The sequence below is a fragment of the Neovison vison genome, chromosome 13, assembly GCF_020171115.1.
Source record: "Neovison vison isolate M4711 chromosome 13, ASM_NN_V1, whole genome shotgun sequence".
Lineage (NCBI taxonomy): Eukaryota > Metazoa > Chordata > Mammalia > Carnivora > Mustelidae > Neogale > Neogale vison.
Genome location: NC_058103.1, coordinates 17,829,620 through 17,853,970, shown reverse-complemented (window position 1 = coordinate 17,853,970; position 24,351 = coordinate 17,829,620). Strand labels below are relative to the sequence as shown.

Genomic DNA, 24,351 nt, shown 5'->3' with positions numbered 1-24,351 from the left:
CCCTGTCTCCAAAGCTAAGGCCCTTCACCCTGGATTTGTCACATTATTCCCTGGGTAACGTCCCCAGGCTCAGAGGGAGTGAATGACAGGGCTGGAGAGACGCTGTGGAAACTGCATTGTGTGGCCTGCGTGAGGTGCTTTTATCGAAAAGCCTTAGAACCTAGGATTATACTATTTTTACAGTCTTCTTCAGATTTCTCCGAGAAGTATCTGGGGCTTCGAGTGTCCCATGTCCTTCTGTTGGATTTTTCTTGAGAAATCGTGAATACATATCCCTTTGTATTGGGATCTTCCGTTCTGACCCTCTGAGCCGCGGTTTGGAAAGGTTACCTCTGTGAGCTGATGGGTGTCGCAATCAGGAAGAGACTTCTCATTTCATAACTTTTTGTAGTGCTTGAATTTTTTTTGAAAAACAAGCAGCTTTTGTAAGAAAGAAAATTATATTGAGGTAAGTAGTTTTTGATGGGAAGATACGACGATCTCGCAAGGGTAGGATTTTAGAGTTCAGAATCCTGCCTGAGTTGAAGTCCTGGCTCTGCCCATTCTTGCTCCCGCACCCCCACCCTGTCCATGACCCACCCAGTCTCCTAATGGCTTCCCCGCTTTCTTACTAAGTCTGATCCGCGGTGCACCATGGGGGCTCTCGTCACCTTGTGCCTAGGGCGCATCTCCATGCAGACTTCCCATCGGCTTTTTTCTTGTGAGATAGAAGCTGTGAGGACTGACGTATGAGAAGACAAAGGACCGTGGTAGCCAGCCTGGCAAGCGCAAGGCGCATGTTCCTTTTCTCCAACTTCAATGAACGCCGCCCTTTACCCTGCGTAATTGCTCTTCACAACCTGTTAGTCATGACCAGACCGACGTCCTTGCTCAAAAAGCAGCTCTTTCCACAGCTGTCCTGTAGTCTGATCAGAGTTCATGCACTAGACACACACGGTCCCACGAGAGGATAATATTGCCACGAATGTTTTTAGAAACGTTAACGCACCAGGCGTGCCTGCGTCCTGCTGGCCCCGACTCACCTCCGCTCCTCTGTGTTTTAGGCGCTCAAGGAGATAGATGAAGTTGGGGACCTGCTGCAGCTCAAGTATTCCCGCCATCGGTTGGTGCCTCTACTGGACAGGCCCTTTGATGAGACAACCTATGAAGAAACAGAAGACTGAGCCTTTTTGGTGCTCCCTTGGAGGAACTCTCCCTCACCCAGGACAGTGTGTGGCCTTTCTGAGCCAGTTCCAGGAACCATACTTCTGTGGCCATCTCACGCAAAAGACATTTCTAAATGGCATTTTGTAAATAGTAAAAAACTGCTTCACATTCTTCCTTTGCTACATTTCACCTTTAAAAAATAGAGGTGACCCACTCTACTTTTTTGTCCATTAAAAATGTTTTATTTTATAACTCTCCTTCTTATGAAATCACGCTGACCCTAGCTTGGCCCTGGCTAACCACACAGACCGTTTGCCTCTCCTCGCCACCTGCAGACTCGGCCCACCCACAGCTCCCGCTGGCCCCACCATCGCAGCCTCCAGACTCACCCAGCCCTCCTCCCCAGGGAGCAAGTGCCTTCCACTTACTTCCAGTCCAGGTCTCAGAGGCTGCCAACCTTGGAATCCTTACTAAACCAGTCAAGTATTCAACCAAAGTGTTCTCCCTTTTGTCTGAAGTTGGGCTGTTTAAGGAAAACCGTGAACACTAACATTGCTAAAAACCGCCCCTTGTGAATTCCCCCTGACCAGGAGCCTCCCAAGGTGTCGTCTTGTTCTGGTCACCGGGTGATTTCTTCTTTCACCATCAGATACTGATAATGGTCACTGTCTGAGATATGTGTCCAGTTTCTGGGTTCTTCTAAGCTCTAAACTAACCTGCTATCTAAAATGCTGGAATTGTTCAGAAAGCACCCACATCCACCCTGGCGCGACAGACCCTTGTGGTGAGGCCACCTCCCGCCTCCCTGTGTCTTCTGTGCACACAGCTGCTCAGCCAGCAGGGGGCGAGGGCTGAAGGGACAGAGCTGGGGGACAGAGCTGGCAAACGTCTGTGCTTGCTTCCTACTCTGCTTTCTACTCTCCAGAACTGTGACCGCCTCTGCCTGGGTCTGGGTCCAGATCAGGATTTAAACTGATAAAGGAAAATGTTGGCAAATCCCCTGCTCAGAAATCATTTGTCATGTTCCTGTTTAAGGATTAAAGTTATTAACTTGCCCGTTTTAGAAACTGACCTATTTAAACGTTACTCTTCTGAGTGCTAGTTCTCCTTTACTCTTGATATCCTAAGACAATTCTAATCTGGCATCTGGGGTTTAGGGTCTCTCTTTTTTTTTTTTTCTCCCCCCCCACCACCCCGAGAAATTCTGAACATTATCTCTTTGCTAAACTGGGATCCTCTATTTTGACTCTTTTCATACTAGGTGAGAAGACTAGTATCAGAGAGCTGTATAAAACTGCTTGACCAAAGAACAAATCTGAAAACCACCATGTTAAAGCTCTTCCTTTTTTCTGTTGACCAAAGCCTAAGTGAAGAGAACTTTTGACGTTATTACGCCCACGACCAGCTTGTCTTCTAGTAGCCATCGGAGTAGTACGGGGAAGGCTCGGGAACAGCATGGAAGAGCCCTGTGTAAAAATAGCTTTGCACGTCTCTCTTTTTGGAATCCCTCCTTGGGTTGGTAGAGATTGTCCTGTGCTCCTTGTCTTCAGCTGCAGCGCTTGTTCGACACATGCGGTGGAGATGGGGAGCGGCGGGACTGTCCGTGAGGGTTTGCTTTCCTGTCTTAAGTTCTCTTCAGTCGCTCTCAGCATCTGAGAGCCTTCGGCCTTTAAAATATTCCAAGGTTCTGTTTTACCTTTTTAAAGCCTAGAAAAGGGTGAATCAAAGAACCAAATAGAAATGCAGGGACTGTATTTAGCACGGACAAACTGAAGTAAAAAAAAAGACATTGTGGTAACTAAGTCACTAGCCCTGTAGAATAAGATACATCGCTCACCGCCGCATCTCGTTCCTCACCGTAGAAGCCTACTAGAACACCAGATAGCTTTTGCACTGCAGACACTTACCAAATGGTGTAGGGTTTGCGAAAGTCCCAAAGTTCAAGCAATGAACTTCACCTTGCTACTCTTTTACTTCGGCTTGCATGGAGTCACTGCAATTTCAAATGTCAATATGGGCATTGAAATACATCATAAATATATATATGTATGTATGTATATATACATATATATGACATATATTTGCTGGTGCAAAGTTATGTCAGAATAAATGTAGTTAAGTTACAAGTTTATTTTGAAGAGACAAAACTGTGATCCACACGGGATCTCTGCTTTCTGGAGGACAAAATGCTCAAAATGCTGGTCGTCTCTCAGAAACTGTAATACAGATCTAGGGTCCAGTCATATCACAGGCATCATTATTTAACAAAGCACCGGGGGACATGCAGGTGTCTATAAATATAGTCACTGGGAATGAGTAGACCTAAGTATTGTGTCGTGCGTGGTTGAAGGTCGCCTGGGTCGTGAGTTGGATGGGACGCACACAGGTGTCAGCTCACATCACCACCAAAGCGGGTAGTCGAGTCAGTCAGTAGAGATGTGACTAATCCTTACCACTTTTTCTCATCCCTCTTTCTATTTAGCATTGCCTTTATCCATTTCCAGCTTATAAGAGCTTTTTTTGGCAGATCCCATCAGAAACCAGAAACTTCTAACTAGGAGACATCAGAATCACAAAGAATGGATCAAGAGGCAGTGGCAGACTTTCCTCCCACATTTATTTGAAAAGTTTTACCCTAAAATATGGCATTCACTCTACAGTAAGTAAATAGTCAAAGAGCGTGTTCGGGGGCTGGGTCCTTGGAGCACTTTTAACTTTTTGCTTTGCTCTGGAAAATTTCTTCCCTTTAAAAATCATCCTAACCCCCAGAACCCCAAAGTCCTGCTTGCTTGTTTGAAGACCTTGGCATCTGTCCTATAGTTACTATCTTAAACTTTGACGACAGGGTGAGGGCTTCCCATGGTGAAAACACCCTTCTTCCTGAAGGAGTCACGGAAGGTGAAGAGAAACGCCCCTGTAAAGGGCTCAGGGTTGTAAGCAATGAGTCGTGGAACCACTACATCAAAAGCAAAACAACGGCTGAGGGCTATGTGTTTGCCAACGCCCTTTCAGAAGCCCAGGGATGAAATCCTGTGCCAGTGACTTGTCACTGCATTTGGCCTTTCTTTGCACCTTCCCATTCTTGAGTTTTAGAATGTCAACTCTGGAGAACACCTAGATGGTGGTGCTGTGTTTGGAGGATCACTGGGTCAGATACCCTGTCCTGGGACACCCAGCCCTCCATTTCCAGAGGAGTCTAGGAACTTCTTTCTTCCCTACTTGAGGGAGCCTGTATCTAAGTTTGTTAGGACTAGTCCCGTCTAGCTGAGTTTTTTAGTGTTTAATCTGCTTTGCTTCATTTCAACTAGTGAAAACCAGGAGAAGAATGGCTTACGTGGAGAGACTTCTGGCTTCTTAGGGAAGGGGGGAAAAGCGATGCTATCTACCACTACCTGCCTCTTTCTCCCCCCAACCCTGCTCCCATCCAAACTGATGAGGCACTCCGGCCCCTGGTTGTCCTGGATCGGGAAGCAGCACAGGACCGCTAGTCCGGCCATAGGCTGTGGAGAAAAAGAATGTGGATAGTTCTTATTTTGTAAGAATTTGTAGATACAACTGACTGGCTGTGGGTTCTCTTGTATGAAGAATGGCTGTGACTAATCCCCAGAGTGTCTTTCCTTTCCTGGTGTTCGAGGTAAGCCAAGATGGGCTTTCATCTCTGCTGGCTGTAGCCGTGTGGTCAGCAACGGGGGAAGAGCGTAGGGGCTTTTCCTTCAGAAGGTCTGTCTTCACGAAGATCAGCACTACTGAGCCTTTCGCCCAGGTGAACTCGGCATCACCCAAGGGGGTCGTGAAGGGGGAGTTACGAAAACCAAATGATTCTTCGTGGCTGTTGAGCAGTTCTGGCTTAAATGCAGCCCCAGAGCCTAAAGGTCTGCAGCTGCCTGCTTACCACGGAAGCTCAGTGCTCAGCCGGCAGGCATCTCCTCCATTAACCAGCTAATGAAAATACCTCCCACGTGGAGAGAAATGTATCTTCTTCTCTGCTCAGCTTTATCCACGGGAAATGTAGTGTTTAGGCCCCTACCCAATTACCATGTGCCCAGATAGCCTAATTGGGAAAAGGTTGCCCTTTTTGTCATTTCCAGTGACTTCTGTTCTCCAAGAACCTTATGCTTTAGGTGGAGTCTTCTGGGGGCGGCGGGTGTGGGAAGGCAAAGGAGTTAGCTTTCGGACCTACTGAAGTTGTTGATTCTAGTCTTCTCCAGCCCGGAGGCATTCTTAGTCGGCCCCTGGGGAGTGGCCTGATGGCACAGCCTGATGGGGCAGTCGTGGTCAAGGTCTTGTTTACTAGAACACAGGATAGACGGCCCTGAACTGTGACTCTGGTATGATGAGTTCTGATAAACTGACCCTGAAGAACACAGTGGTTCTGCCACTGCAGTTAGGCGTTTTTGATGAAGCAATACCCAAAGCTCCGTCCCTTTGGAGAAGTTGGGAAGCTGAATGCAAGGTGAGGACAGGAGCAGTCCCCTGATATGCCCGGTGTCCTTCCTTGTTGCCATCTCCGTGGATGAGTGGATCCCTCTCTGCCCCAGGAGCCCTGAGTCGGTTCAGAATCTGCTTCTCCCCACAGTTCTCAGTTTTCTTGTGCGAAGCTTGGCTGGGCACAGGCCTTCTACTGGGGTGTGGGACCTACTCCTGACTGAGGTGGAGTGGTAACTTGTCTTCACCCTTAGCATTAGGTCCTGTTACCCCAGGGGCGCTAAACCGATGGTTGGAATGACAAAAAGCATCCTCAGTGGTTCTTTACGGGGTCCTGGTGAGACCACTGTCCGTTCCGCCAGCGTGCCCACACGGTCTTGATGATCCCTCTCTGTGGAAAGGTCGCGAACATTAAGAGAAGGGGGAAAGAGAATAAGGATAGAGAAATCGCTTATGGGGAGCTGAGATCTTCTTTTCTTGGCCTTTATTTTTCCATTGACCAATTTGCCTGTAAACTGGACTTTGGAAGAGGTGCTGTGAAATCCCTCTCCTTTGCTGTGATGCTTGTATAATCTGAGAAAGCGAGAGGGCAAATGTAAATAAAAAATTTTAAATTCTAGTACTGTATTAAAATGTCACTCTTCTCTCTCTCTTACCCCGTCTCCCTTTTTTGCCGGATGATTTTTTTTTTTTTTATTACACCTTGTTGGATGACTGTGAAGCTCTAAATGATGGATTGGGTTAGGCGTATCCGTTGGAGAGCACATGTTAAGAACCGAAGGGGAACTACTTGAGATGACTTAAGAATCATCCCATGCAAATATATTGTTTTGCCCAAATAAACTATTCAGAAAGTGATCTCTGCCTCCATTCATTCAACCAAGGAAAACGGAGTGCTGTTTCCATGCCAGGCTCTGCACTGAGCATGACCAATACCAGCCAACAAACAAATAGTAAACAACCATATGGACACACATCATTGTACAAACTGGTAAGTGCTGTGAAGGAAAAGTAAAAGCATGTTAAAAACCTGTAACCCGTATGTGGGTTAGAGGTGACAGAAAAAACTCTTCTAAGGCATGGAGGGTCCAGAAACATGTGGCTGATGCTCCAGGAGCAGCAGGGAGGCTGGCGGGGAGGGGCAGAGGCCTCCTGCGCTGGGCTGTGAGGGGTGAGCGGTGATCGTACACGCTGAGGGAAACCAGGGAAGGGTTGCAAGCATTGAAAAAGATCTCTAGTGTCCTCTTTTGGTAGACCTTGGCAAATTGGTACAATGTATATGGACATGCAAAGGATCTAGACCAGCCAAAAAAATTTTGAAAAAGAAGTTGTACTACCTGATTTCAGAGCTTTGTACAGAGCTATAGTAACCAAGACTGCATTTGGCGTTAGAATGGTCCGAGAGAACAAGTAAGACATCATAGAAAGTCCAGAGACAGTGCTCACTTCAGCAGCATGTATACTAAAATTGGAATGATGTGGGGAAGAGAGGCATGGACCCCGCGCAAGGATGCCATGCAAATCCACGAAGCATTCCATATTTCTGAGAAACGTATACAGTCGCCCTGAAACTAACATAACACTGTATGTTAACATACTAGAATGAAAGTTAAAAGTCCAGAAATAGACCCACACATATACGGGTAGTTGATTTTCAACAAAAGTGCCAAGTTAATTCAACTGAGAAAGTACAGCCAGCTAATGGTGCTGAAACAACACAGGTGTCTGGGGGAAATGACCTTCAACCCTTACCTCACATTATATACAAAAGTTTACTCAAAACCATAGATCCAAACATTAAAACTATAAAACTTCCAAGAGAAAATAGAAAATCTGGTCCTTGGATTAAGCAACAATTTCTTGGAACATAAAAAGCATGGCTCAAAAATACTAATATACTAAAAAAAAAAAAAAAAAAAAAGTGAAAACTTTTAAGACTCAGTAAAAGGAAAACACAAACTCCAGATGAGGCTAAAACATCCACAGTATATGTCTAACAAAGGCTTTCCATCCAGAGTTTAGAAAGAACCCTTAAAACTCAATAAGGTAGGGGGGTGCCGGGGTGGCTCAGTCATTGGGCCTCTGCCTTTGGCTCAGGTCATGATCCCAGGGTCCTGGGATCCAGCCCTGCATCGTGCTCTCTGCTCAGTGGGAAGCCTGCTTCTCCCTCTCCCACACCCCCTGCTTATATCCCCTCTCTCGCTGTGTCTCTCTTTGTCAAATAAATAAACAAAATCTTAAAAAACAAAACACCTCAATAAGGTAGGACTAAAACTACAAAATAAAAAATAAGGCCGCACTGGAGCGCCTGGGTGGCTCAGTGGGTTAAAGCCTCTGCCTTCAGCTCAGGTCATGATCCCAGGGTCCTGGGATCGAGCCCTGCATCAGGCTCTCTGCTCAGAGGGAGCCTGCTTCTCCTCTCTCTCTGCCTGCCTCTCTGCCTACTTGTGATCTCTCTCTGTCAAATAAATAAATAAAATCTTTTTTAACAAATGAAAAAAAAATAAAAGCCTCTGCCTTCGACTCAGGTCACGGTCAGGATCCTGGGATCGAGCCCTTCATCGGGCTCTTTGCTCAGCAGGGAGTCTGCTTCCTCCTCTCTCTCTGCCTGCTACTCTGCCTACTTGTGATCTCTCTCTGTGTGTCAAATAAATAAATAAAATCTTTAAGAAAAACAAAAGGCAGAACTAAAACTAAAAAATAGGCAGAAGGTTTGAACACTTCTTAAAAGATTTTATTGGGCGCGGAGAGGGGGCGCGGTACCTGGGTGGTTCTGTCGGTTAAATGTCTTCCTTAGGCTCAGGTCTTGGTCTCAGGGTCCTGGGACTGAGTCCCACACAGGCTGTCGCTCCGTGAGGAATCTGCTCCCTTTCCCTTTGCCCCTACCCACCCTCCTACCCCAGCTCATGCTCTCTGTCTCAAATAAATAAATCTTTAAAAATTTTATTTTTATTTTTAAAAGATTTTCTTTCTTTGAGAAAGAGCACATGCACAGGCATGCCAGGTGAGGAGCAGAGGGGGAGGGAGAGACAAGCTGGCTCTGTGCTCAGCAGAGAGCCTGATGTGGGGCTTGATCCCAGGACCCCGAGATGGCCACCTGAGCCAAAACCAAGAGTCAGAAGCTTAACCAACTGAGCCACCCAGGCGCCCCTAAAGATTTTATTTTTTAAGTAATCTCTACACCAAAAGTGGGGCTTGAATTCACAACCCTTCAATCAAGAGTCAGTGCTCTACCGACTGAGCCAGCCAGGCGCCCCAAAAGATTTGAACAGACTTGTCACAAGAGGAGGTATACTAATGGCCAAAAAAGCACATGGAAAAAATGTTCGACACATCTGGTCTTCAGGGAAAAATGCAAATGAAAACTATAATAAGATTCCACCACTCCCCCACCCACCAGAATGGCTAAATTCAAAAAGAGTCACGATACCAAGTGTTGGCAAAGATGTAGGGATGGAAAGCGCACAGCCATTTGAGAAAACAGTTTGGCAGTGTGGGGGCAGCAATTTCATTCACCCAAGAGAAGTGAAAGCCTGCGTACACGTGCACTTGAATACTCACAGCTGCTTTATTCATAATAGCTCTAAACTAGGAACAACCCAAATGCCACCATTGTGAACGGGTGAGCAAAATGTCGTGTATTCATGGGACGGAACACTGCTGAGCAACGAGGAGGAACGAATAGCTGATACCTATAGCTATACGGACGAGTCTCAGAAACATGCTCCAATGAAGAAGCCAAGCACAAAAGAATACAATAATACCATTCTATTAATATGAAAATCTAGAAAGGCACAACTAACCTGCGGTGACAGTGGACAAGTGGTTGCCAGGAGCCAAGACTGGGAGGTAGGAATTAACTGGGTGCAAGAAGACTGTTTGAAGATCATTCTCAAGAAGTCACGACTCCCTTACAGATATAAAAATGAGCACGAGTTAAAGATTTTATTTAACTCATGAATGAGGAAATGAGTAAGGATATGACAAGCAATCAAAGGAGACACTGAGATACAGCAGTGACAGAGCAGGAATATTGAAATGAATGTGCAAATGAAGGCAAAACTGGTTTCTTCCACGCGGGGAGAGGTCAGACATAATTTTCACTTCTATAGACAGGAATGATTTTACTTCGCTGCTCTTACCTACACCCTACAGAGCTGTAAAACAGCTCAAAGAATGAAAGACTGGAATCAGATTAATGCAGAAGGTTGTACGATGTTTAGATGATGCACTGTTTTCCACTGAGGATAACCAATAGCACCGGTGAGGAGTGAGTGAGGACAAGAGTGGATCCCGCAGAACCAGTCCGGAGACTTTGACAGCAGTCCAGGTAAAGAGGGGAAAGGGGTTTGGGATACAGCTGTAGTGCCTGACTCAGAGGTAGGCCCATCCAAACGAATGAACTTGAGCCTGACTTTGATCTGGTGGAAGGGGTGGAAATTTGATGAAAAGAAAATAGGTTGTGTGTGAAAAAGAAATCTTAAAAAACTAAAGAACCAGGTAGCCTCACCTTTCGTCTAGAAAGAGCCATATGGTGTAGAAGGTGCTCAAAGGCCAGTTTCTTTTGGCTAACATTTGAGTGTTTACTGTGTTCCAAGCATCTTACTAGGTTGAACCACATGAAATTGCCAATATTTGACCCCTTGGACCAAAAAATGGCAACTTCATCCTAAAGAAAATCTTTGAAATAGATTATTTGCATCTGTGAGGTAGGTACTCCCCCACCCACAAAACACACACTTTTATAAGTGAGAAAAGCACCAAGAGGTCCAAGACCTTGCCCAATAGTAACTTCTTAGTAAATGGTAGAGGCAGGATTCAAAACCCTGTGGCAAACTCCAAACCCGTGTTGTAAACTCTGGACGCACTATTGAAATCGCTGCGGAGTCCTGGGCTGTGCTGTTGCAGACAGGAGTGGTTTCACAAAAGAGGTCGCTAAGACCTGACGGGCGGAGGGCACTTTCTGAGCGCCTGTGCATGAGCTTTGGGGATGAGATTGTGCCCGGGGCCCCTACGAGTTTTACTTTGGCTAATCTCAGATCCCAAGTTTTACCCCAATGGCGGGTTTCCTGGCCCTCCTCCCCAGCACCCCCAGGATCTGTTATCCCCACCTTGAAACCAGGCAGCCTTTGTGGCCCCGGGGTGGCCATCTTCCTAGTGTCTTCTGACAGCTCCTCACTGACCTGTCCCACCTTGTGTCACTGTGCTTACATTCCCTCATAGACCCCACATGCCACAAGAATTGTCATTGCCCCTAGAAGTTCCTGATCTTTTCATTTCATGACCAGCGTACCCTACAGGTGAGGAAACACGCACGAATGTCGATAGAGGGAGTGGTGATCCCATTGTTTTATCCGGGATTAAACTAGGTGACATCCAGTAGCATGGCACCATCTTCTGACCACGACCTCAGACGTGTCTAGCTGCTGGCTGTCCTTCTGGGACTTATCCTCACATTTGAGTCTCAAGTCTCTCTGGGTTTTCGAAGCGCTCTGAGAACATCCTGAGGACATGGGGCGCACTGCGGCAGGTGTTTCTCTGGGTGGCTCCTCCAGCAGAGGAGCTGGGAAACCTTGGGGGAAAGACTTCCTGGCCTTCCTCCCCGAGCAAACCGACCTCGGGGTGTAAATAAACACCTGCCCAAGAGCTGAGGGCGCCCGCGCGGGGCTTCGGCGCGTCGCCGCACCCCCGGCCCAGGCGGTCCGCGTGTCCCTGTGCCGTCGGCGCGCCCGCCGGTGGGCGACCCGCACGAGCGGCCGCGCGGGGCTGGAGCGAGCCGACCGTCTGGCCCGCCGCGACGTCCCCCCGCCAGGAATTCGCCTGGGGCTAGGGCGGCAACAGCGACGGGTACGAAGGGCAGGAGGCGGCAAGACCAAAGGGAGTCTCCCGCCCGCCGAGACTGTCCACGTGCGCCGAGGAGCCGCCCTGGTGGGAACGGCCGCGGAGGTCCCGGGCGCTGACCCGAGAAAAGCGCGGCACCACCGCGCTCCTGCGATCTGCGCGCTCCCGCTCCACCAGCAGGAGGAGAGGCGGGGCGCGAAGGGACGGACGCGCGGGAGACGCTCGCGAGGCGCGGAGGGACGGTGCGGAGCTGCGCGGGGAGCGAGACCATGCCTGGGCTGTCCGACCGCGCGGGGCTCCTCCTCGGCCTGGTGCTGCTGGTGGCGCTGCTGGCCGCGAGCCGGGCGCTCCCCCAGAGGAGGCCGCGGTCCCGGAGCCCCTCGAGGCTGGCGGAGGTGAGCGGCGGGGCCGGGGCGCGAGCGGCGACCTCCGAGGGCGGGCGCGGGGCGGGGGCCAGGTGCGCGGGACCTGCGGGAGCCGGGCCGGGCGGCGGGCCAGCGGGGGAGAGACTCCACTGCAGGGCTGAGCGTGGGAACCCGGACCCCGTGGGACAGCCTGGCCTCTCCCGCCCGCGGCTGCGTCGCCCTGAGCGAACCTCTCCTGCAGACCCCCATCCAGGGGAGCGCTCCGAGAGGAGCTGGAACGATGGGAGGGGAACGCGGCGCCGAGTTACTGGCCAGTGCATCCTCAGATCAGACCTGCAAAGGATTTTATTCTCTTTGGGTGTGAACTGAGATGAGAAGAGGCAGGGAGTGGAGTCTTTCAACTTGCAGGGGAGTAAGATCAGCCAGGGTCCTTGGTATTACTATGTGCTTGAAAGAGCAGAAGAGGTCGCTAAGACCTGACGGGCGGAGGGCACTTTCTGAGCGCCTGTGCGTGCGCTCTGGGGATGAGACTGAAAACAGGAGCGAGTTGGAAAAGGGTGGTTTAGACGTGGAGAGGAATACGGTCTGCCAAAACTTGCCTCTTTGCACCTGGGGCCAGCGGTCCAGCCATTCCTCCGTGAACTGCAGTGGGCGCTCATCCCCATGGGGTCAAAACTCTCCAGATTTATTCCGGGATATGCAGGCTGGTGTGGCAGGGGTTCTGGGCTCCTCCCATGTAGATATTATTTGAGGAGGAGGAGGACAGAGTAGTTCTTCCCATTTTCCGTATGAGGACACCGAGAGACACCCAGCCGGGTCGGGGAGACTAGACGGTGAGAGGTACCACAGCTTGGGGGCCAGTAGTGCCCAGGATGCTGAGGCCCTCCAGAGGCCGGTGGGAAGCAAGGGCCTGGCCTGTACTTGGGGTCTCTATGGACTGGTGTTTATCTGCCTTTTTTTCAATGCTGCCCTCCTAAGGAGACTTTTAGATATTTTTCCTCCAAAGTGCCTTTTCCTCTGAAATTTTAATACTGTAAATATACTGTTTATGTACTATGGCACTTTGGTATGTTACAAACCATTGTAATATCCAAGACTTTTTGCCTCCAACTTCCAATTTTTGCCCCTTGTTGAGAGTACATCTTATAGACCAGAGCCCCTCAACGTCCACACTCCTGCCATTTTGAGTTGTATAATTCTTTGTTGTTCACTGTAGCATGTTAGCAGCATCCCTGGCCTTGACCCACTAGATATCTACAGCACCCACTCCTGGACAGAGCCAGACATTGCCCAGTGTTTCCTGAGGGACACCCCTCCCCCGGCCACCTCTGTTGGCAACCACTGCTGTAGACAAATCTGGAGGAACTGAACAGCCTCTGGCCAGTGCCACCTCCTAGAGATGACAGTGGTCCTACAATTAATTGACTTGTTTTTTTCCTACTCATTTGGCATTTTCTATTTTAGTACTTATGGTTTTTTATTGTAAGAATTCTTTTTTATATGTTTGCCATATCTTCCCCTAAGACTAGCCTAGAGAATGAGTTATTTCAGAGCCAAAGTCCTATCCCCAGCCCTAGAATAGGGCCTGTCAGAATCCTCAAAAGCATGTTAGAGAAAATTAGTGCCACAAAGGAAAAACAGAGCTTGGAGCCCAGGGCCTGGGGTTCTGGTCCCAGTGGGTCATTAACTCATGTATGACTCACCCATGATCTCCTATTTGAAATAAGGGACTGAGGCTTCTCCGGGATCCCGTCTAGCTCAAACACTGCCTCAGAAGTCTGTGTAATATGTATTAAAGCTGTTCTATATCAAGGCGTTAGCTAAGAAATCCCACTGAGATAAGGCAGATTGGTGTTCTAGGGCCACAAGTGATTATGACAGGAATAACTGACAGCTCCAAAGACTTTAAAGAAGCAGCTGAAGAACATACCCCACCCCCACCCCAGATCTAAAGGTATAGGATGACTGAGGGGATGCGAGCCTTCTGTGGGCCTTGCAGAGTCCGTGCGAAGTGCTTTATGGGCTGTTATTTCATTGTCACGCCATGCTGACATGGGTGTTATTCCCATTTTCCAGAGGGAAAATTCAAGGCACAGAGCCGGTAAGCCTAACAGAGCTTGGGAGCCAGGGCTGTCATTTCAAGAGCTAATCCAGGGACCTTTAGCCTGCTCATGGGAAGTCTTGAAAAGTCTCGAAATCATCAGCATCAGGAACAAAACGTGCCACCCTCTCTCTGGGCAGGCCTGTTGCTGAGCCTCGGTTTATCCTCACAGTCAAATGGGAGTAAGAGAGCCCGTTCTGGTGGCTAGCCTGCTAGGTGAGAAAGCATGGCTCACGTGTGTGGCATCGTCGTTACAAGGATTTGTTGGGGGCTAGGAGAGCAAGGAACAGCAGAGCTCTCTCCCTTGGGTGTCTTCTGCTCTAGCTCAGCTCACACCACCACCCACACAGCCACTGTGCCTAGCTTCTTGCGTTCCTTGCCTTGTTTTCCTCATTTTAGGGTTAAGGAGACGGACAGTGGGTCTAATCACTAACCCACAGTTCTGCAGCTAGTAAGTGGGGAGCCGGGATTGCAACCCAGCTTGGCTCAACTGTGGGACCCCTGGACACCTTGCCCTGGCACCCACCACCTCCTGGGCAGCCAAGGGAAGACCTGGGGGTGGGGGAAACAGAGTTGAGGACTTGGGGGTCACAGGAGGGTGATGGAGATGAGAACTAGGAGGAGAGGAGAGAGGGAGGACAGCTTCTCCAGGCTGCAAGGACTGCCCCGCAGGCAGGGTCCCCCCTGGGCGGAGCTGCAGGCAGTCCTGCTGTTGCAGCGGGGATGTGGTCCCCGCAGAAGAACCGAAGAACCGCAGGCAGGAGGGGACGACGGCCTGAGAGTGAAGAGCGCAGGCCCAGAGGAGGGAGCCTGTGGGCCTGGGCCCCCGTCCCACATATGGCTGGGGAGCTCGGTCAGCACTTCCGTCCTGGGTGTCCTCCAGCCAGGTGCCTGACATCAAGGACTGGATTGCAGGAGCCGGGGCACCAAGAAGCACTTACTTTCCTTCAGGTTGGCTTTCCTTGGTTGGGGTGTGCCCCACTTCCTAGCCTGGTCCCTGAGTGAGTGTGACCCCAGCCTATGTGTGATGCCAAGCCTGTGGCTTCGCCCTCAGCCTCCCCCAGCAGCTGGTTACCTCCTTGGACCTTGACTTTGACCATTGCTCTCCCTCCTGACCATTCTTCCAGCTCAGAGTTTGGAACTACTGGAAAGCTGGTTGAGGGAGAAAAGGAAGAATAGAATGCGTGTGTGTGTGTGTGTGTGTGTGTGTGTGTGAGAGAGAGAGAGAGAGAGAGAATGGGGGGACCCCTCCATTAGATCCAATAGATGTTGACACCATTGCCCCAAAGCATGGACTTGGGTATTTGTGCCTGTGTGAAACTCCCCGTGCAAGGGTAGCAGATGGGGAAGCTGGTCCTGTGGGATAGGACAGGTGTTCTTAAATGTGCTGAGCCTCAGAATTCAGGCCATGGGATCACCCCCCTCGCCAGAGTTTTTGCATAGGGAGTGGTGCTGGGGACTTCAGACCAGCTAAGATGTAAAGAGCTGGCAGGGCCTGGCAAGAGGGGTCCTCCCTCTCTCGACACCATCTGTCACCACCTCTAGGTGAGGCTCACTGCACATTGTCCATGCTTGAGGCAGCCCTCGTTCTAACCCGACAACCATGCAAGACAGAGACTGCTGTTTCCTTAATTTATGGAGGCAGTATTTAAGGCAGATGAAGTTAACCCGCCCGAAGTCACACAGCTCATAGGTGTACAAGTTGGGACTGGCACCCAGGCCGTGTGGTCTCCACCCTCCACCCGTCACTGCCCAGTTTGGCTGCCAGCGAGATGGCAAAAATGGGAGGGCTCCGTGAATACAGAGGTGGTTGTGCAAGGGGGTAGTCGTGAGTGCGTGTCCACACACGTGTGTGGGCACCGAGGCACGGGCGCGGAGGTCAGACAGAGCTGCGTTTGAACCCGAGCTCCAGTGCTGTAACCTCGGCGACCTCACGTCAGTCCCTGGCCCGGTCTGAGACTCCCGTAGGCTCCTCAGTCACACGGAGAGAGTCACAGTCACTCCTCTGGGTTGCTCGTGTTCATGCAGCTAGGCAGTGATTTATTGAGCTCCTCCTGTGTACCAGGCACTGCACTAGGCACAGGCTACAGCAGGAACAAAGCAGACAAAAAGTCTTGCCTGCAGTCTAACTGGGGTGACAGAAGGCACATCAAGGGCCTAGCCCAGGCCCGGGAGGGAAGATGTGCTGTCTGAGCATCACACATATGGCATCACACATATGCTGGGGTCACACTCACTCAGGGACCAGGCTAGGAAGTGGGGCACACCCCAACCAAGGAAAGCCAGCCTGCAGGAAAGTATGTGCTTCTTGGTGCCCCGGCTCCTGCAATCCAGTCCTTGATGCCAGGCACCTGGCTGGAGGACGCCCGGGACGGAGGTGCTGACCGAGCTCCCCAGCCGTATGTGGGATGGGGGCCCAGGCCCACAGGCTCCCTCCTCTGGGCCTGCGCTCTTCACTCCCAGGCCGTGGTCCCCTCTTGCCTGCGTTCTTCTGCGGGGACCACATCCCCGCTGCAACAGCAGGACCAGCACTTGCAGGGCCGGGCCCTGGCCTTTCCTCCAGTTGCCAGTGTCTGGCGGCCAGACGGCTGTCACTGCCGCTAGGGCCTGCTCTGAGCTGTCACGGCCAGCCTGAGGCGCCCGGCGAGCAAACCCTCTCCTCCCTCCGGGATCCCTCAACCAGTGACTGGCGGGGCTGGTCGGTACGCAGCCCAGCTCCCCACTCCGGGGGGGAGCAGCTGAGGCACCCGATGGGACTGAGTTCCACTTGTCACCGTGGTCACTAACCTGAGGGAGCATTTCTGAATTAGTTGCTTCCCATGCCGGACTCACGCCCCGACTCCCTGCTCCTGTCTCCTGGGATCACCTTCCAAAGGAACGACTTGCCCTTGAATTTTTGTGTCAGGTTTGGCTTCTGAAGAAACCCGAACTAAGACGGGTGTCCGCCCTCTACTCCTCCACTCCACTCCACTCCACTCCTGGGGTTTCCTGGGTCTGAAACACGGGGCAGGAGGCCCGGGAGCAGCTCGAGAAGGGTGGCCCGTGTGGCTGGGATGTTTAGCCGGGGCTTTCTGTGGCCTTTGTCATCATCAGGTCCACCTGTGCACCAGGGAGTGGAGAGATTGAAGAGCCTGGAAATGCACCTTCTGAGCACCTGCTGGGAACCAGCTCTTTCCCATCACTAGTCCCCATTTTACAGATAAGGATGCTCATAGAGGTTACGTCCCTGTCATGGTCCCCAAGGTCAGAAGTCAGGCTATCTGGGGATTTAGACCTAAGCAGCCAGAAATTCTTTTTAATATTTTATTTATTTATTTGACAGACAGAGATCACAAATAGGCAGAGAGGCAGGCAGAGAGAGAGGAAGGGAAGCAGGCTCCCCGCGGAGCAGAGAGCCCGATGCGGGGCTCGATCCTAGGACCCTGGGATCATGACCTGAGCTGAAGGCAGAGGCTTAACTCACTGAGCCACCCAGGCGCCCCCCTGACCGTAGTAGTTCTGCATTTTGTGCAGCATCTACAGTTTGCAAAACACTTCCATCAAAAGAGAGGGCACCTGGGTGGCTCAGTTGATTAAGTGACTGCCTTCAGCCCAGGTCACAATCCTGGAGTCCCAGCATTGAGTCCTGCGTCGGGCTCCCAGCTCCATGGGGAGTCTGCTCCTCCCTCGGACATTCTCCCCTCTCATGCTCTCTCACTCTCTCTCAAATAAATATAAAACCTTTATATTAAAAAAAAAGTCCACAAAAAAGCATAGAATCTAACTTTTAAAAAAATAATAATTAATTAATTTATTTATTTATTTATTTTAGAGACAGAGCACACACCAAGAGAGGGAGGGGGAAGCAGAAGGAGAGGGAGAAGCAGGCTCAGCAGGGAGGCCCACAGCCTGCCTCCCCCTCCCCCCACCAGCCTATGCAGGGCTCAGTCCCAGGATCCTGGGATCATGACCTGAACCGAAGGCAGACAACCCACTGAGCCACCAAGGTGCCTCTCAAATTATTCTATAATAGCCAAAAATAATGCTTTCAAAGTTCCCTTTCACATAAATGATTTCATGTTCCTTATTTCCTGTCCACCATGGGGTGAGTGAGGGAACACCCTTTGCTCCCCTTTTGTCCCCCTCCCCAAACTTCCCCAACCAGAGACACTATGGGAGTTTGCTATCTTTGCGGTTATTTTCCAGTCCCACAGTGAGCCCCCAGGGTGTTAGCAGCCCCTATGGCTGGGCTGGGCGCCCACAGGCCACTGGAGCCATAATTCCCAGCCAGTGCATCTTTTTTTTTTTTTAAGATTTTATTTACTTATTTGATAGACAGAGATCACAACTAGTCAGAGGGGCAGGCAGAGAGGCTGAGCAGAGAGCCCGATGCGGGGCTCGATCCCAGGACCCTGGGATCATGACCTGAACCCAAGGCAGAGGCTTTAACCCACGGAGCCACCCAGGCACCCCACCAGCCAGAGCATCTTTAAGAGTAGGTCTCTATCCTGGCACAATGTTAAAGCCGCCGTGCCTGGCCCCATGTCAGGTAGTTAAACACAGGTCTAGGGTTGGGTTGGGGATTTGATACCCAGGGGATTCCGATGCACAGCTGAGTCTTAAATTGTGACCCCATGTGCCCTGGGAGGCCAGGAAGTTTGGTGAAGAAAATGAGCTGGTTTGGAGGGAAGGGAGGACCTCTGCCCCTATTGTCATCCGTCCTATCCTTGGTGTCTTGCTCTGAGCTCTCCTTTACCCGCCTGCCTGTATCTGTCCCTCTGCAGGTGACCGTTGAGGTGGTAGAGGAGCCCCAGGCCCAGGTGGAGATGGACCTCCTGGCAGAGCCTGGCAGTCACTGGCCCCAGGGGGCCTCGAGCTGGCTCCCTGTCAAGGAGCTCTTCTGGCCCCAGTTCTGGGGCATCCTGGAGGACAAGGAGGGGAAGACCGATCTCAAGGGCGGAGCCCCAGGGGAAGAAGACAAAGAGGAGGAGGAGGATTACCCTGCAGAGTTCGGCGAGAGTGAGGACCAGGAGGCCAGTGATTACCAAGAGTATGACGAGGAGGAGCCTGGGTTCAGTGGGACCACAGGCAGCCAGGAGCAGGGCTGGCTGGACCCTGGGAACTGGACCTTCAAGGAGCCGGACGGCTATGGTGAGCACCCCCATCTTGGCATTCCCAGCTGTGGCTTCTGGAGGTCCTGAGTGGAAACGGGGCTAGAGAGAGGCCTGAGAGCTTCCCTAGCAGGGGCCGCGGAGGATACCAGGAGCTAGGCCTGTACAAACACCATCCTCCCCTAAATAGCAACATTACCCGTAGCTGGCAAAATTTGGGTTTTCTTTTTTTCCCAAACATTTGACCTCCACAACAGCCCTAAGCCCCCCTCAGCAAAGCGGACATTTGTGATTTTATATATATTCATATCTGTCAGTTGCCAACAGTTCCCAATGTTGGGAAACATTTTAAACCCCACCACTCACAACTGACTTCAGTTTCAGACTGTGCGGTTTGCATCCTGGCTCTGCCGCTTTCCAGCTGAGTGACCTTGCGCAAGTTACTTAACCTCTCTGTGCCTCTTTTCCTTCCTCTCTAAAATGGAGAATGACACAGCCCTCACTAAGTAAGACTGGGTGTAGAGGGTATTAAGTGAGTTAATACACTTAAAGTGCCTGCATGTAGTAAACTAAATAGTGGCTGTTTTTATCAGAAAACCACCTAACAGCCCAGGCCATCCAGAAAATGCCCCCTCAGCCCTGGCCAGACCTCCATAATGGCCGTTTTTATGTTTTATGCTTCAGTCCGGGCTTCCCTGGGTGCAGACCTATTTCATGCACCGCCGCAGCCATTCTCCCCGGAGCCCTGGCATTTGGTCCTTGGAGGGAGGTGCCGTGCTGAGAACTAAGACCAAAATAATGTAAACTGGCAGAAACTTCAGGCTTTCCAGCTCATCTTCCATGAATTGTCCTTCAGCTCCTGGTGCCCGCCTGCTCAGACCTGCCTGGGAAGTGAGGAGAAAGCGAGTTTTGTCAGTATTATGTCAGGACTCTGGGGGTTCCACAGAGACACCCCCCCCCCCGCCCCCGGGTCCCAGCCCTGCACAGCCTGTCTTGGTGGACGTCGGGTTCCTCAGACCAAGGCGGGTCCCCAGCGTGGGAAGTCAGGATCTTCCTTAATATCCCAGTGCCAGGGGGCACCTGGGTGGCTCAGTGGGTTAAAGGCTCTGCCTTCGGCTCAGGTCATGATCCCAGGGTCCTAGGATCGAGCCCTGCATTGGGCTCTCTGCTAAGCAGGGAGCCTGCTTCCCCCTCTTTCTCTGCCTAATTGTGACCCCTCTCTCTCTGTCAAATAAATAAAAAATAGCTTTAAAAATTAAAATAAAAATATCCCAGTTCCGGGGTGATCTTGTCAGCTGTGGTTCTGACGGACGTGGTTTGCACAGAGGTCTGCTCTATGGGGGTACCCAGCTGAGGGACCGGTGGGGGCTGGAATCCAGCCCTTGCTTCGTCCCTTAGGCCGGGAACCCTGGCAAGAGCAGCGTGCTCCCGAGGAAGGGGTGTGTTTTGGTGATGGGCCCTGGTGCTCCCCTGGTGCTCATTCACCCCTGGCTCCTTGCCTTGACTCGGACTCGGAGCGTCCAGAGTAGTGGAGGCCCTGGTCTCCCAGCCAGAGGAGGATTTGGCCCTGCAGCCGTGCCTGTACCACCACCAGGTCCTGAGCCTACTGCCTGCCCCCTTGTCATGGTGATACGAGCCCCAGGGCCGGGGCCGGCAGAGGCAGCTGCTTACACACTAGTGATCCCCTGGGCACAGACGCCTTGTCTGAGGACGGGGCCTGGAGAAGGGAGGCAGGGGGCTCAGAGACGCAGTGGTCTGGCCTCGGCCCAGGCCTAACCTGGGTGCTGTGGGCACTGAGAGCCTAGTGAGGGCTGGGCCTCCCCCACAGGGAGCACGGAGGTGCCCCAGGGTCCCACCAGCCTGGCCGCCTCTCCTCCCAAAGGCACCGAGGACAAAGAGTCCTTGGGCTTCCCCAGTGAGGGGTGGCAGCGCCCGGCCCACAATGCCCCAGACATGCTCGGCCCAGGTCAGTGGGGAGCTAGGCCCTGCTCCCAGGGGTTTGGGGAGAAGCTTTCCAGGAGTGTCGAGCATCACTGCAGACAGGAATCTCACCTCCATCCATGGAGGCAGGATACTCGTTCCAGCTGGAAGATGACCCTATCCGGCAAAGGGACCTCGGCCTTTCTCAGTTCCCCTAGCCAGGCCATTGACCTTCCCCAGCCTGACATTCCTGCTGGGAAGAAGGTCCTGATGGGAGCCACAGAACTTGGAGGTTGCCCTGGGGGGGCATATTCTGCCTGGCTGTGGGATGGGATGGGATATTCTGGCTTCCACTCTCGGTCACTCTGGGGGCTCCCAGGCAGGCTCTGTGTGGGAAGGGGTGCTGTCAGAAACAGGGCAGGGACCAGAACTCCTGAACTGCTCCTTCCAGCAGTGTAGGGGAACAGGCTGTTTTTACGAGAACATTCTACATCTGCATCTCTTGGGGTCCCTTGCACCCCACAAGGAGGGTGGCAGCTGCCGACAGGCCCCTTGCAGGTGGGGCCCATGCTCACTACTGTGGGGCTCCCTGAGCCGGTGGGGTGTGCCTGGTGCTGTGCGGGGCCGGGGATCTGCCCTCAGGGAGCTCGGGCCTTAGGAGGAGAGACACAAGGCCAGCTTGAGCACTACGTGGCAGGGCCTGCCCCCACATTCTGGAGCAAAGAGGAAGGAGCCATGTTTTCTGTGTGGCCACATTCTCAAGGGAAAGAGAAGAGAGGAGGCAACCTAGACAGAGGGGGCGCAGAGAGGCAGGGTAAGCCTGAAGCTGGTGGAGGTAAGAACGAGAACGGACCAATGGTGAAGACAGCAGAACACTTTCTTACCAAGTGCTTAAAACAGTGGTGCCTGCCCCCAGCACCTCCCAGTTTTTTCCCCAAGACCCCAGATCCTTCCTACCACCCAGCACGTAGAGGGACAGCCCCTTGGCCAAAATCGTTTTGAGCTGTGGCCTCTGGCTTCAGGTTTCCTGGGGAGGGGGCCGTGCGGTAGCCCTTCTCTGTCCACAGGGGAGGTCAGGGTGGGGGAGTGCCCACGGGAGGAGGGGCGGTGCCCACAGGGGGAGGGGCGTGCCCACAGGGGAGGGGCGTGCGCACGAGGGAGGAGTGGTCGGTGGTGCCCTAGTGGTCGGTGGGTGCACCCAGGTCTGGTGGGCGGCCTTCCCTTGATCAACGCCCTCTCGGTGACCGGCTCCCCTCCCTCCTGCAGAGGGGGACAGCTGCGAGAGGTGGCTGAACTGCAAGAGCGACTTCCTGGCCAAGTACATGCGTCTGGTGCTGCAGGATCTGCCCAGCTGCCCCTGCTCGTACCCGCTGGAGGCCGCGTCGAGCACCGTGAGCCTGCAGGACGAGCGCCGCGGCCGCAGCTTCCGCTGGAAGGACGCGAGCGGCCCGCGGGAGCACCTGGACGTGTACCAGCCCACGGCGCGCTTCTGCCTCCGCTCCATGCTGTCGGGCGAGAGCAGCACCCTGGCCGCGCAACACTGCTGCTACGACGCGGACAACCGGCTGCTGACCCGGGGCAAGGGCGCCGGCGCCCCCGACCTCATCAGCACCGACTTCTCGCCCGAGCTGCACTTCAAGCTCGACACGCAGCCCTGGATCCTCTGCAAGGGCGACTGGAGCCGCTACCACACCGTGCGGCCCCCCAACAACGGCCGGGCCTGCGCGGACAACCCGCCCGAGGAAGAGTACTTGGCCCAGTTGCAGGAGGCCAAGGAGTACTGACGGGGGCGTGGGGGGGCTGTGCCCGAGAACCCGCCTCTGCAGACCCCGGCCCTCTGCCCGCACCCCTGGGTAGGCGCCGGAGAACCCCAGACAGGTTGGCACCCCTGGGGTCGATGGGGGGTTGGGCACAAGGCTGAGGGGTGTACAGGGGCCAGGGCAAGGGATGGAGCTCACTCCCCGACGTCGAAGGATGTACCTGAGGAAGCGGGAGTCTGGCGGAGGGGGTGGGGGTGGGGCGTTGCCCTCCCCTGCCTGCTGGGAGGCCTGTCCCAGCCTGGCCATGCACTTTGTCCCCTCTCCCCCTGAGCTGGGCTCTGTGCACAGGTAAGGGCCGGGCTCCCCAGCACACAATGATTCCCCGGCCGGGTGGCAGAAAGTCCAGGTCCTGAGGTGCTACTCAGGCTGGCAGCCAGCCTAGTCAGTAGCCCCCTCCTTACTCTGGGTGGCTGCATGAGGCCCTCTTGCCCCAGCCCTGCTGGGAGCCACCACAGACCAGGAGCGTGCCCCTTGCAGGATAATCTAGGCTCCAAGCTTCCCTTTGAGGGACACCTTGGGTGGAGGGCTGAAGTCAATCTGCGGGGCCCAGTGTGGACAGAAAGGTTGAGGCGGCCAAGGCAAGGGATGGCTCCAGGCGGGGAACAGGTCAACCTATTCAGGGCCCTCTCTTTGTCTAGCATGTCTGTCCTGTCCAGGTTGTAGGTGGGCACGTGCAGGCCTGGGAGATGGTGCATCTTGGGCTAGGCTCAGGACGAGTTCAAGAGGATGTGCCCCACGGTGAACTGGGAAACCGGTTCTCTGGACTGGGTTGGCAGCAGGGAAGCCCAGGTCTGGGCCAGTTCTGTGGTGGAAACGGCCCCATCACGGCCCACTTCATGCTCCGAGCTGATGTTATCGAGGCACCGAGTTCAGGGCTGGGAAGAGAGGCGCCTGACTGGCAATCCTAGCTCTCCTTGTGCTTCTCCTGCCCCTCACCCCCGCCCCTGAACCGTACTTCCGGTCTGTGGAGTTGAAGTGATGAAGTCCCAACTGTCCTGTTCACAGAAGCTCCAAAAGCTGGGGACCTCCATCCCCAGACAGCTGCCCTGAAGCTCTTCGTGATCCTCCGCAATAAAGCGCTTTATTTTCAAATTCTGTCTGATGAGGAATTGGGAGCCTCCGCAGAGGTGTAGGGAACCCTGTTTGCGGCGCAAGCCAAGCCCGCCGTGGTGGGGTTTGCGACTGCTTGACCCAGTTGGGTGGGTAGAGCTCCTGGAGTGCAGAGGTTGGATGTAGGTGTGAATCATCCCACACTTCTACAGTGTTGCCTGGCAGGCGGGAGAGCTGGCCGGACCTCAGGGGCACGTTTGCTAGTTCCTGGGGACAGGAGGACTTGTGAGTCAGAGATAAATGGCATGCACTCCAGAGGAAGTGGTTTGCTGCTGGGCCCAGAGTTGCCCAAAGGATTACAGTTGTAAGATGACGGAAGTGGACCTGCACTCTGCCTTGGTTGCTACCCGTAACAGACACTGCACTGTCACTGCACAGAGACACATCAGGAAGGAGAATGAGACAAGGTGTGCCCAGCCATCACCTGGAGACACTCAGAGAACCAGATGTTTCCATAACCACCACACCTAGAGGTAAGTTTATTAGTCTGGTCCTGGACTACAGTCTAAAAACACTGTGGTGAGACTAAAATA

General features: G+C 52.8%; 2 protein-coding genes and 1 non-coding gene across 3 annotated transcripts in view; all 3 read left to right on the top strand.

The window, feature by feature from the left end:
- The window catches only part of SPTLC2 (serine palmitoyltransferase long chain base subunit 2), a 110,944-nt gene extending 104,515 nt beyond the window's left edge, over positions 1-6,429 (top strand). The window contains exon 12 of the mRNA XM_044231324.1: positions 1,044-6,429. Coding sequence (XP_044087259.1) covers positions 1,044-1,163 — 120 coding nt within the window. The 3' untranslated portion in view covers positions 1,164-6,429. The remainder of the gene's footprint in view (positions 1-1,043) is intronic.
- Positions 6,430-7,009: 580 nt separating this feature from the next.
- On the top strand, positions 7,010-7,116 carry LOC122894913. The gene has a single exon (XR_006381910.1). It is a non-coding gene; the product is annotated as a U6 spliceosomal RNA (small nuclear RNA).
- Positions 7,117-11,681: 4,565 nt separating this feature from the next.
- ISM2 (isthmin 2) lies at positions 11,682-22,693 on the top strand. Its single transcript, XM_044230328.1, has 3 exons — positions 11,682-11,807; positions 18,642-19,008; positions 22,155-22,693. Exons 1-3 carry the CDS (start codon positions 11,682-11,684, stop codon positions 22,670-22,672), a joined length of 1,011 nt encoding a protein of 336 aa, XP_044086263.1. The 3' UTR covers positions 22,673-22,693.
- The last annotated feature ends 1,658 nt before the right edge of the window (positions 22,694-24,351 follow it).